This window comes from Podarcis filfolensis (assembly GCF_964270895.1).
Source record: "Podarcis filfolensis genome assembly, chromosome: 18".
Classification (NCBI taxonomy): domain Eukaryota; kingdom Metazoa; phylum Chordata; class Lepidosauria; order Squamata; family Lacertidae; genus Podarcis; species Podarcis filfolensis.
In genome coordinates, this window is record NC_139622.1 from 3,085,115 (window position 1) to 3,098,604 (window position 13,490).

The window sequence follows — 13,490 nt, forward strand, 5'->3', positions numbered from 1 at the left end:
GTGACAAGCGTGGGGTTGGTTCATACTGGGAGAGGCTATCCTTAAGGTATTGAGGTCCTGAGCTGTGCCAGGTTTTGTAAGGTTGGCACCAGCACTTTGAATTGGGCCTGGAAACTGATTGGCGGCCAGTGCGGTTGTGCCAGGATTTGTGTTCTGTGCTCAAACCACCTTGTTCTGGTGAGTGATCTGGCCGCTGAAGTTTTTGGACCGTCTTCAGAGTCAGACCCACGTATAAACGCGTTGCACGTTCCTCCTCTTCTCGTTCCAGCATGGTGTGATCATCGCAGACGGCGAGGAGTACTTCATTGAGCCCCTGAGCCCCGGCACCAATATCAGTGGGGGGCACGAGAGCGAAGGGAGTCCCCATGTGGTCTACAAGAGATCGTCTCTCCAGCACCCACACATGGACGCCGCCTGTGGGGTGCTAGGTATGCCGTGGGCCAGATCCGGGTGGATAAACACAACAGACATTGGAAGGGGGCACGAGGGTCATCTAGTCCAACCCCTTGCAATGCAGGAACCTTCCACCGAACATGGGGCTCAAACCACCACCCTGAGAGTCTCATACTCTACCAGCTGAGTTATGGCGTTCGTATGGGTGGGATGCAGTCCTTACTTGCCTCTCTTGCTGGGATGGAGGGTAAAGAGAAGGGGTGTTTCCATAGCTGTCAACTGTCCCTATTTGGCGGGAAAGTCCCTTATCCCAGCGCTGTGTCCCGCTGCTGTCCCTTATTGATGATGTCCCTTAAATTTCCCTGGTTTCAAAGGAAGCAGCTCCTCTCCCTCCTTCCCTCCTTGCCGGCCAGGGAGGAGGGAGGCTCCAGCTGTGTTGCTTGGCTGCGTTGCTCACCCAATAAGGAGTCTAGGAACGACTGGGGGGTGGAGCTTGCATGCCTTGTGCCGATCAAATCGGCCGCGTTGCCTGGGGACTCGCCTTTGCTCAGCGCTTCCCAGCGGAGAGGGGACGGTGGTTTCCCTTGCTGCATCCCCTTTGCCGGGTTGCTGTGCTGTGGGAACCACCGCTTGAGGCTTTGTTTGGATGCTGGCTGGCTTTCTGCCTTTGGCTCACAGGGGCTCAGCAGTCTAACATACCTGTGCTGGGAAAATCCCTTATTTTGTCTGTTGATCCCTTATTTCCGAGGCTGCTGGTCCCTTATTTTCAAATCTGTAAGTTGACAGCTATGGGTGTTTCTGAGGGTAGAAACTTGCCTGTTTTTGCCTTTTGACCCACCTGGCCCCTGGAAGGTTTCCAAGGATGAAATGTGGCCCCCAGACGGTACAACACTCCCCTACTCTGCTCTGCATATTTATCTGGGAGTAAGCCCCAACTGAACGTAGCGGGGTTTATTTCTGAGTAAACACGCATAGGGTTGGGCTTTAAAGCTTCAAAGCAACAGGAAGCGAAACACCCTTATGTAAGTATTTGGGTGTTTATTTAAAGTATTCCTGTCCTGCTTTTTTCCACCGAGCATCCAGCCACAAAAAAAGAGAATAGCGTCAAGCTAGGAGTCTTGACTGACTGATGTAAGCTGATTTCAACTGCAAAATATTATTTACAACAACTGGACAAACATCAACGTATTTTTTTGAAAGCGCCCATTTGTAGAATTGGAAGGGAACCCCAAGGGTCATCTAGTCCAACCCCCTGCAAAGCAGGAATTGCAGCTAAAGATTCCCCCAATCTCTGCTTATAAATCTCCAAGGGAGAGTCCGCCACTTTCTGCCTGCTTTTGCCTCTGGTCCTGCCCGCGGCTGGCGTGTGGCCCCTGAGTGGTTGCACAGATAGGAATGTGGCCCTTGAGCCGAAATAGGCCAGAAATCTGCTTGGCGGTAGAAATTTTGAAAGCCATCTGGGAGGCTCAGTGAGGAATGCATTTTGACCTAACAGACGCTTGGTTCAAGGATGTGGTTTTGGATTCCGGTTTGCCTTTGTGGGGGAGACATACGCCTCCCGCTAACTTGGGAGCTGGAATCCAAAGGATCGGATTCCCGGATACCAGAAGGAGTAAAGAAGAGGACACTGTCAAAGCCATTTTGCATTGAATGCCGCCAAGCGGCCTTCTGCTGCCCTCTTCAAGCAGTCTGGTCATTCCCTGCGTTCTCTGGGCAGGAGCAAATCTGCTTCCAATTTGTTTTTTGGAGAGATAACAATCCCCCAAACAAGCAACTGGCGCTCTGCATTCCGGGCTCTTTCAAATGCTGCTATGCCTCCTGATCCGGGCCGGTTTAGTTCCCAATACTGTTCCTGAAATCTGGAAGTGGCTTGAAATATACTCGGAGTTGAGAGTAGATTTCATGCTCTGTATTCAGCTCATAGTGGTGAGGAGGAATGGATGTTCCCCCAGAATGTCTGCTTTATATACATTATTTACACAATGGGCCCCACGTGATTGGCTAATTCCGGGATTCTCCTGTAGGCCAATCAGGTTGCGGATTCACTTCCACCTGGAGCTGGATGGGGTGGCTCCTGTGGACCAATCAGACTGCTGCATTCTGGATCCTATTGTTCTAGGACCAATCAGATTGCTGCATTCTGGATCCTATTGTTCTAGGACCAATCAGACTGCTGCATTCTGGATCCTATTGTTCTAGGACCAATCAGACTGCTGCAGTTTGGATCCTATTGTTCTAGGACCAATCAGACTGCTGCATTTTGGATCCTATTCAACTTCGTACATAACATGACCCTTACAATGGGCGATTGTCCAGGCCTAGGTGGCCTTAAGAGGATGTCCAGGCTTAGGAGGCCTTGAGGACTGGCTGGGCCTAGTAGGCCTCAGGGATTTTCCAGGCCTACTGGGCCTTGGGGATTGGCTGGGCCCAGTAGGCCTCAAGGATTGGCCAAGGATTGGCTGGGCCTAGTAGGCCTCAGGGAGTTTCCAGGGCTACTAGGCCTTGGAGATTGACTGGGCCTGGTAGGCCCCAGGAATTGGCCAAGGATTGGCTGGGCCCAGTAGACTTCAGGGATTTTTCAGGCCTAGTTGGCCTTGAGGATTGTCTGGGCCCAGTAGGCCTCAGGGATTTTCCAGGCTTAGAAGGCCTTGAGGATTGACTGGAGCCTAGCAGGCCTCAGGAAATGACTGAGCCCAGCAAGCCTCAGGGACTTTCCAGGCCTACTGGGCCTTGGGGATTGGCTGGGCCTAGTAGGCCCCAGGAACTGGCCAAGGATTGGCTGGGCCTAGTAGGCCTCAGGGATTTTTCAGGCCTAGTTGGCCTTGAGGATTGACTGGGCCCAGTAGGCCTCAGGGATTTTCCAGGCCTAGTTGGCCTTGAGGATTGACTGGAGCCTAGCAGGCCTCAGGAAATGACTGAGCCCAGTAGGCCTCAGGGACTTTCCAGGCCTACTGGGCCTTGGGGATTGGCTGGGCCTAGTAGGCCCCAGGAACTGGCCAAGGATTGGCTGGGCCTAGTAGGCTTCAGGGACTTTCCAGACCTAGTTGGCCTTGGGGATTGGCTGGGCCTAGTAGGCCCCAGGAATTGGCCAAGGATTGGCCGGGCCCAGTAGGCTTCAGGGATTTTTCCTAAAGTAGTCTTGAGGATTGGTCTTGAGGATTTTCCAGGCTTAGAAGGCCTTGAGGATTGACTACTAGGCCTCAGGAAGTGGCTGAGCCTAGTAGGCCTCAGGGATTTTCCAGGCCTACTAGGCCTTGGAGATTGGCTGGGCCTAGTAGGTCTCTGGGATTGGCCAAGCCTAGTATGATTTAGAGACTGACCAGGCCTGGGGGAGGGGGCGAGTTGGCCAAGCCATGGACTGGCCAGGCCTAGTGAGCCTTAGATTTTGATAGGGCCTAGTAGTCCATCTTAAAGATGAGCTGGCTCGAGGGTTGACCTGGCCTACTAAGCCTCAGGGATTGACCAGGCCTAGCATGTTTTAGAGACTAGCCAGACCTAGCCGGCACCTGGATTTGTCGGCCCTAGCAGGTTTTCGGGATTGTGAGTGGTTTGCACAAAACAGCGCTGTGGGGGGAACAGAGGAGAAAGAAAGTCTGCCTCACAACCATTTCCCCTTCAGACGAGAAGCCATGGAAGGGCCGCCCGTGGTGGCTTCGGGCCTTGAAACCCTCCCCAGCGAAGACGCTGAGCAACTTCACCCAACGGGGGCAGCTTCCGCTGAAGAGGTCGGTCAGCACGGAGCGCTACGTGGAGACCCTCGTGGTGGCCGACAAAATGATGGTGGGGTACCACGGCCGGCGGGACATCGAGCAGTACATCCTGGCCATCATGAATATTGTAAGTGTTATAACCAAGCACCCGGCCACTGGTTCCCATTTTGGGAACTTTGGGCCAGCGGTGGGATGTGCAGTGCAGTCCAGGCAAACCTTAGTGCTTCCTGAAGTCCATTTACACACATCAACTAACTCCAGTTTGGATAATGATTAACTCCGATTATTGGAGGCTGACTCCAGTTTGCCAAAGGTCTGCCTTTGTTTAGCTGTTTGTTTTCATTTGGGAAATGTATCTTCCTATATACATAGAAACGTAAGGCTGTCGTCACGCAGCTACAAATTGCCTCAACACAATCCTGGATTTGCATGAATTCAGGGCGAGGGAGGAGAGCAAAATGGTGGCTATAAATGAAAGCAGAGGTTTGAATAAAGCAGGGATGGAGGGCTTGAAGGAGTTGTGAGAGGATGGGGTTTGGGTGAGATGTAAAGAGGGTTGACAAGAGGGGTGCTGGGGTTAGCATGAGGTTGGTGGGGGTAGCTGGGGTTAGTGAGCAACAGAAGTAGGGGAAGCAGCCCTGTGTGTATATTTGTGTGCAATATATTTCATTAATTTAATTGCTTCCTATGAAGCATCTTTAAGTTATGCACACACACACTACACACACACACATATACATATCTACATATATGCACACATATATACACATATATAACATAGTTATACGTGTATATATAAACTGTACACAAAACAGGGCATGCTTTCAATTAAACCAATTACAGTTGTAAAAAGCAATTGCATACCTTCCAACATTTCTCCGATTAAAATAGGGATGTCCTAAGGAAAAGCAGGACATTCTGAGATACTTAGAAACCAGGACCCATGGTGCTGGAAAATAGGGACACTTGTACAGTTTGCAACTTCATGTACAAAAACAAATCGAAACAAATGCAAATATATTAATAAATATTGAGCACTAGGACCTTGCTTTATTGTTAAGAAATATTTTAGCTCACTGTAGAGTATCTGCATTGCGTGCAAAAGGTTTAATCCCTGGCATCTCCAGATAGATAGAAACCCTGGAGTGTTGCTGCCAGTCAGTGCTGACTTTACTGAGCTACACTGACCCATGGTCTGTCTTGGTATAAGGCAGCTTCCTCTGTCCCATTGAGAAAGATACAAATGCCCATCATCGTTCAGCCTCCCCCAACCGTCTTGTTTTTTAACACTGGTCTTTCCTTGTTTCCTGGAGGTCAGGTTGCTAAACTTTTCCAAGACTCAAGCCTGGGCAATATTGTCAACATACTGGTGACCCGGCTCATCCTACTGACAGAGGACCAGGTGAGGGGGTGCCCCAAGAGAAAGAAAGAGGGACCGGGGCTGGTATCACTGAGAAGCTTCCCCAGACAATGATGGTGGCAAAACGTGGGAACAGAAAATGATGGTGGTTGCTTGCTTGCTGGGTCCTCTCCTTGGCAATAAAGTGGGGGAAGAGGAGCATATTTGCAGGGGAGGTGATAAGAGATGTGCTATAGGTTTTTTGGGGGGAGACCCCTCCCTAAACCCTAGAAATTAATAGATGGTAGGATTTTGATTAATTGGGGTATGGAGCTGTGCCAGGTAGGGAATCTCTGAGCTGGCTTCTGCAAACCAGCCTGGCTGGCCCAGTCTAGCAAGAGCAAATCTGTTAACAAAAGGTGTGGACAGAGGAATCCTTTGGCCTGGGGAGACAGGTGTTGCGAAGGTGATGCAGTGTGTGCTTGAGGCGACAGGAAAAGTGGAGTGGTTTTTTTTAACAAGATGTTCTGGGAAGAAGAAAGGGGGAGAAGTAAGGCTGGGATTCATATTGGGCAGGCAGGCTGCAGGCAGGCTGGCTGGGGGAGATATCTTGGACTCCATGACTGCACTGCTGTGGGGGACAAGCCCCTTTTGAAATCACCATTCTGTAAGATCTGGACTCCCGCTACACAGACTGAAGGTGTAAACAGGTGAGTAAACCATATTTCTTAAAGCTGCGATGGTCTCTGCCGTGTCTCAACCCTCCAAAGGAAATAGACCCTGGGTAAGTTCCTGAAACCCCATGTGCCACAGGGCTTTGTCTCCCTGGTCTTGGTGCAGCCACAGAAAATGTCCTTCCTCACGTGCCCCAACGATACTGTCCAGGAGGTCTCAAAGAGTGGGAGAATTTGATACGTTTACACTCTCTGAAACCTTTTCGATTCTCCCTCTTCCTCCAGCCCACCCTGGAGATCAACCACCATGCCGGAAAGTCTCTCGACAGCTTCTGCAAGTGGCAGAAATCCATTGTGAATCGCAATGGGAACGGGAACGCCATCCCAGAAAACGGCATCGCCAATCACGACACCGCCGTTTTGATCACCAGGTATACCGGAACCATGTTGATGGTAAAAGAGCAGTTGGCTCCAAAGTCAAAACATCTTGTTTCATCCTGATTGTGCAGGGGGGGGGGGCGTGCTACTGGCACGCCAACCTCAGACTGCCCCCGGCCATCAAACCCTCCACACGCCCACTGATGAGAAGGCGGTTCAATCCTCCCAGCCCCAGGGAATGCATTGGCCAAGCGGACTCCAGCAGGATTGAATGCTGCCCATCAGTTGATGTCACCCAGGGCTGACAGGTGGGCAGGGCTGGGGGAGATGGTCTCGTGGGCCACATTGGAATTATTTTAGGGGTAGCAGGCATTATGGGGGGGCAGAACCAAGTTTTCTGCAAAGCAATTGGTCAGTTAGTCAGGTATTTCTATTTATTTACTTGATTGGGGGGGCAGCTGCCCCCCCCCCGCACACCCATGGCTATGTCCATGTTTGAACCCCTTGCAAGCTAAGATTGTCTCACAACCCAGAGGTTTCTCTGTCTTCGTGTTTGTTTGTTTAACATAATTAAATAATTTTTATTCCATTTTTAAGAATAAGAGCAGCAAACATCACTTTTTTCCAAAACAAGAGCTATAAAACACCTGAACTGAAATTTCCATAATAGCTGTTGTTGTTGTTGGCATCTGTCTGTCATGAGAGACAATGGAGTGTGCCTCCGAGGGTGAAGTCAAACTGCTGCACTAACAGCACCCAAGTGACCTCCCGTGACGCAAGCCTGGGCAGTGTGTCTGGAGGTCCTGGGCTGCCCAGATGACAAGACCCCCATTGTGGCCTCACTGCTGTGGCCCAAGGGAAAACAGAACAAGACGTTTGGCACCAGCTTGGCTGCAGGAGTTGCCAGAAACAAGCGTACAAGGCACCATCCAACTGTCTTAGGGACTCCGGTCCGTTTTTGTGGAGGGTCTACTCCTGAGCCTTTTCCTCTCCCAAAGATGTCCCGGCCACAAGACAGCGGAGGTTTAGGGTCAGAGTTTTCATTCTCCTGGGTGGGCTCCCTTCCCAGGTGGACGAGCCCCACCTGCCCCTCGTTCATTTGCTGTGCTCAGTTGGCAGTGTGGAATCTGCCTTAATTGTATCTCCCTTCTTCTTGCACCTGCTTTTTAGATACGATATCTGCATCTACAAAAACAAACCGTGCGGGACTCTAGGTAGGTAGGAAGCCTTTCCCACTGAATGCAGCGCTCAGTTTCTACCATTCCCTCCCCCCCCCCTTAGAGCAGAGTGGGAGGCATCATTTCAATATCAGTTTGTGACGCAACCTAGGACAGATTCCAGTTGGGCAGAGGGTGGACTTTGCTACAAACTACCCTTCCAGAGCAATGTGCAGATCAGGATTTTGGATCTCGTGGCTGAATCTGCTTTGACATAACGTCTCCCTGTGACAATGCTCTGCTTCTCCCAGGACTGGCGCCCGTGGGTGGGATGTGTGAGCGGGAACGGAGTTGCTCCATCAACGAAGACCTCGGCCTGGCGACAGCTTTCACTATCGCCCACGAGATCGGCCACACGTGAGCAGAGTTCAGATCTGGTTGTGGGGTTGATGTGGAAATTGTTTGGTCTTGTGTCTGGTTAATGTTTTGCTTAATGCTTAGGGCCACTTCTGCTATGTTGCAGTGTTCTGAACCACAGGCCCAAAAGAGGGCTTATGGGAGGGGTTGGGTGCAGGGATATCAAAAGACGGCGTCAAAGACATCCGAATGGCCAGGATAGGCTCTCCTACTTGTTGGTCACTTTTCTCAGGGATACACTCCCCTACTTGCTGATCAATTTATTCCAGGATAGACTTATTCCAGGATAGGCTCTCCTACTTGTTAGTCACTTTTCTCAGGGATACACGCCCCTTCTTGCTGATTGATTTATTCCAGGATAGACTCCCCTACTTGCAGCTCTGTTTACTCCCAAGCAGGCAGCAAATAATCCTGTTTGGCATGTTTGGATTTGATATCCCACTTTATCACTACCCAAAGGAGTCTCAAAGCGGCTCACATTCTCCTTTCCCTTCCTCCCCCACAACAAACCCTCTGTGAGGTGAGTGGGGCTGAGAGACTTCAAAGAAGTGTGACTAGCCCAAGGTCACCCAGCAGCTGCAGGTGGAGGAGTGGAGACGCGAACCCGGTTCACCAGATTACAAGACTACTGCTCTTAACCACTACACCACACTGGCTCCTTCTTTCTCTGGCTTCATGCTTCTCCTTCCAGGTTTGGCATGAACCACGACGGCGTCGGAAACAGCTGCGGTTCCCGGGGGCAGGAGACAGCCAAGCTGATGGCGGCTCACATCACCATGAAAACCAACCCTTTTGTGTGGTCCACGTGCAGTAGGGACTATATAACCAGCTTTCTCGAGTAAGGGGCTGCCTGTTTTCCGCTGTGCGTCTCCAAAGCATCGCACACACCACCTCATTACTTCCATTTCCCCTGTCTCTTTGTTCCAAAAGTTTTCCATAACTGGCCTTTAAGTGGTGGACACAAAAATGACACAATGGGCTCCTTTTGCATGCTGGGGGTCTTCTGGGTTTACAGTAGTACCTCAGGTTAAGTACTTAATTCGTTCCGAAGGTCTGTACTTAACCTGAAACTGTTCTTAACCTGAAGCACTACTTTAGCTAATAGGGCCTCCTGCTGCTGCCGCGCTGCCGGAGCACGATTTCTGTTCTCATCCTGAAGCAAAATTCTTAACTTGAAGCACTATTTCTGGGTTAGTGGAGTCTGTAACCTGAAGCATATGTAACCTGAAGTGTATGTAACCTGAGGTACCACTGTATTTATTATTTGGGGTCCTGCTTTCCATACTGTTGTGCATAAGAATATGAAGAGTCCTGCTGGGTGAGTCCAGTGGCCCATCTGGTCCAGTATTCTGTTCACCCAGTGATCAACCAGATGCCTGTGGGGAACCAGCAAGCAGGATTTGAGCAAAAGAACAATCTTCCCTCCTGCGGTTTCCAGCAACTGGTACTCAGAAGCATTGCTTCCTCCAACTGTGGAAGGAGAGCGCAACATTGTGGGCAGTAGCCATCGATAGCCCTTCCTTGCATGATTTTGTCCAATTCTTCCCCCCCCCCAAATTTTTAAATTCATTTTATATCACTAATAACCAACACAAATAGAAAAACAAACAATACAAACAAATTCTTGTCTTATCCTTATTTTTTTCTAAACATTGTTTAGTGAGCTTCCCCTCTATCTGATTTTCATTTTACCTCATCTTTAGCAGTTTACATATATCATACTTTTTAACCATTTTTTATCTCACTTACTTTTACCATTAAAACCTTCACATATTATCCCTTACAAATAATACTATTTTAAAATACGCTATCTTCTACTTCTAACCCTACAGCCTATATCCACTTCCAAAGCTTTTCTAAGATTTAAATAGTAACGTATTTTTTCAAATATTTTTTAAACTTCTTCCAATCTTCTTCCACCGTCTCTTCTCTCTGGTCCCAGAGTCTCCCAGTCAGTTCGGCAAGTTCCATATAGTCCAATCCTTTTGTAAGGCCATCTAAGTTGGTGGCCATTTCTTTCCAACGATCAGCTGGTGGAGCATGAGACTCTTAATCTCAGGTTCATGGGTTCGAGCCCCATGTCAGGCAAAAGATTCCTTCATTGCAGGGGGTTGGACTAGATGATCCTCAGTCCAACTCTACAATTCTATGATTCCACGCGTCTTCTTAGAAGGGGCCCCCATCCCTTAGAAGTAGGGTTGTCTTGCGGGGGGGGGGGTCATTCCAAGCCCAGGTGTCAGCCGTGGCGGGCAAGGCCAGAAGCTGCAGAAAGCAATGGCACGGCCCATCAACCTCATCTTCAGATCAGTGGCGTAGCGTGGGGGGTGCAGGGGGGGCGGGCCGCACCGGGCGCAACATCTGGGGTTAGGGCAAATCCATGGGTTAGGGGGCGCAAATCCACGGGTTAGGGGGCGCAAATTACTTGCCTATCCCCGGGTGCTGACAACCGACGCTACGCCACTGCTTCAGATACCTACAAAACAGGTCCAGAATTCAGGTGGAACTGTATGAACATGTGAAGACAAGGATAGAAGGCTGTGTTATTGGATTTGAACTTGGTTCTGGATGATGCTGAGGAGATTCACTCCAAGACAAAATCAAGGAAACAGCTGAGTCGGATCATGTTCAAAGGGATTAATATGACTCTTCTGCTGAGCGTCTGTAACTAGAAATGGCTATTCGGTGTGTTTTGTTCCATTGCCTCAATCTTTAAAACTATAGACTAAAATATGTGGTGGTTTAATGCGACCACTCCAAATTCTACTTTAGGTGTCTGACGGAATCACAGAATCATGGAGGTGGAAGGGACCACAAGGGTCATCTAGTCCAACCCCCCTGCAATGCAGGAATCTTCTTGTTCAACATGGGACTCGAACCCATGACCCTGAGATTAAGAGCTTCATGCTGTACCAGCTGAAGAGTGAAGCCAGTTGCTTAGTCTGTGCTTGCATAATTTTCAATAATTTTTCTACGTTGATGTGGAATTGCAGCTCTTTATAAATAAAACTCTTCTTGCACTCACACCATCAACCCTTGATGTCTTTCTCCTTTGTTTCTCTCTGCTGCTCCAGCTCTGGGATGGGCCTCTGCCTGAACAATGCTCCACCCAAGCAGGATTTCGTCTACCCGACGGTGGCCCCAGGACAGGCTTACGATGCAGATGAGCAGTGCCGCTTTCAGTACGGAGTCAAATCTCGCCAGTGTAAATATGGGGTAGAGAGCCTTCCTGCTTTTACTCTTGATTCCCAACGTGGAGGGGTGGAGGGATGGGCAAGGCATTTTGCGCCCACTGGCCAGCCTTTAAACCAGCCACAGCCCTCAGCTGCAGCACCAGCGTCAGCCAAGGTCCACTCTTGCAGTAATCAGGAGTGCGGGGCTGAAATCTGCCCTTCGGGCTGTTGTTTTTAAAAACCACTCTCCTTCTGCGAAAGAGGCTTCCACCTTTTCTGCCTGGTTCACAAGGCAGTTGGGAGTTTCTGGAGAGACTTCTGGACATTTTTAGGCAGGTGTATGTTTTGTTCCCAATAAACATTTCCCCCAGGCAATATGCCCTCTGTGGGAAGACTGCAGAGCTCTCTGCAGAATGAATGGAAGGATGCTTTCAAGTGTATTTCAATTTGTTGGAAGCCGCCCAGAGTAGCTGGGGTAACACAGTCAGATGGGTAGCATATAATTATTATTATTATTATTATTATCATCATCATCATCATCATCATCATCATCATCATCATTATCATCATCATCACCCCTTGACCACCTCAAAAGGAATACAGTCGTACCTTGGATCCCAAACGCCCTGGAACTTGGACATTTTGGCTCCCAAACACCACAAACCCGAAAGTGAGTGTTCCGGTTTGCGAATGTTCTTTTGGAACCCGAACGTCCAATGTGGCTTCCGCGGCTTCTGATTGGCTGCAGGAGGTTCCTGCAGCCAATCAGAAGCCAGGATTTGGTTTTCAAACGTTTGGAAGTCGAACAAACTTCTGGAACGGATTCTGACTTCCAAGGTACGACTGTATATTAACCCCTGCACTCCACCCATGAGAATTCCACCAATTTTTTCTCTCCACTTTGATGATTTTCAAAAGCAGTATTTTTGCTTATTAATGGATGGGGAATGGTGAGAGGGTGGAGTGGGGGTGGGGAAATGGAATCACAACCTTCTTCCTTTGTAGCCCTTCCTATACCCCAAGGGGCTCCTCACAGCATGAGATAATTCGAGGCAACCCACTGACTTAAATGACTCCACTGAGTAAAAGCATAGTTTGACAGATCCATTGATGTTAATGGGTCTACTGAGTTTGGTGCAGCTTGCTACAATCCATTTACTTTAATGCAGAGCCATAGCTGCAGGGGGCGGGGGTGTCAAGTTTTTTGCCCTGGTTGAAGCCTCCAGAGGAGCGACACTGAGGCTCCCAGCCTGTGTATGTGTGCTATGCAAAAATCATGATGCAGAGGAAACCATGAAACCAGCCAATGCCTTTACATAGCTCCTTATTTCAGACCTTGTGATATATTGTGATGTTTAGCTGGTGATGTATCACGGTGTTGAAAACCAGGTATCTCCCAGACCTAGTCTCCACAGAGACCTGTTGTGTTTCTTTAATCCTTCCTTCAGTCTCCAGTCATCAGTTGCCACCTCCTTCCTTAGTCCAAGACGTCACGTAGCACCACCAACCTCTGCGGCCGTGCACCCCTCCTCCCAGCTCCGCCCGCGCCCCCACCCACCCACTGGTCCTTCTTCTCCTCCTCCTCCAGGAAGTTTGCAACGAGCTCTGGTGCCTTAGCAAGAGCAACCGATGCATCACCAACAGCATCCCGGCGGCCGAGGGGACCATCTGCCAGACTAACACCATCGAGAGGGGGGTAAGAGGCAGGGCCACCCTTGCTGTACCCTAACCCGCAGCAGCGATTCCTGCCTTGCAAGAGGGTTGGACTAGATGGCCTTTGGGATCCCTTCCAGACGGCCAGTTTACCCATAATCACGCAGTCCTGCTGAGGTCAGACGCATGAACGCCAGCAAGGTGGGGGGTGTTGTTGCTGACCGGTGGGTCTCTCTTCTTCCCTCCATCCTCTGTATCAACCGCCAGTGGTGCTACAAACGGGAGTGTGTTCCTTTCGGCACACGGCCAGAGGGTGTGGACGGAGCCTGGGGGACGTGGTCGCCATGGGGAGAGTGCAGCCGGACTTGTGGGGGAGGCGTCTCCTCATCCATCCGCCACTGCGACAGCCCACGGTAAGTGGACACGTGCATAAACACCCGAGACATCCCCCATGCTCCCTGGGGCGCCATTTTCCATGTCTTCCTCCTTTTCTCTCTTCCGAAGGCCGACAATTGGTGGGAAATACTGTCTCGGAGAACGGAAGCGTTACCGGTCTTGTAACACTGACGTGAGTAGCAAGGAATTCTGGGATGGGAGGA

The 13,490-nt window shown here is 50.0% G+C and overlaps 1 protein-coding gene across 4 annotated transcripts in view; it reads left to right on the top strand.

The window, feature by feature from the left end:
• Positions 1-13,490, top strand: part of ADAMTS10 (ADAM metallopeptidase with thrombospondin type 1 motif 10) — a 41,755-nt gene that overhangs the window by 12,532 nt on the left and 15,733 nt on the right. Inside the window, exons 4-14 of one of the 4 annotated variants that reach the window (XM_083594402.1) lie at positions 269-428; positions 4,013-4,230; positions 5,417-5,505; positions 6,402-6,547; positions 7,665-7,708; positions 7,963-8,068; positions 8,760-8,906; positions 11,140-11,281; positions 12,827-12,934; positions 13,159-13,304; positions 13,396-13,459. In XM_083594402.1, coding sequence (XP_083450528.1) covers positions 4,023-4,230; positions 5,417-5,505; positions 6,402-6,547; positions 7,665-7,708; positions 7,963-8,068; positions 8,760-8,906; positions 11,140-11,281; positions 12,827-12,934; positions 13,159-13,304; positions 13,396-13,459 — 1,200 coding nt within the window. In that variant the 5' untranslated portion in view covers positions 269-428; positions 4,013-4,022. Of the gene's footprint in view, positions 1-268; positions 429-1,861; positions 2,320-4,012; positions 4,231-5,416; positions 5,506-6,401; positions 6,548-7,664; positions 7,709-7,962; positions 8,069-8,759; positions 8,907-11,139; positions 11,282-12,826; positions 12,935-13,158; positions 13,305-13,395; positions 13,460-13,490 lie in introns of those variants that run through there. The other 3 variants (XM_083594400.1, XM_083594403.1, XM_083594401.1) reach the window with 3 other exon arrangements.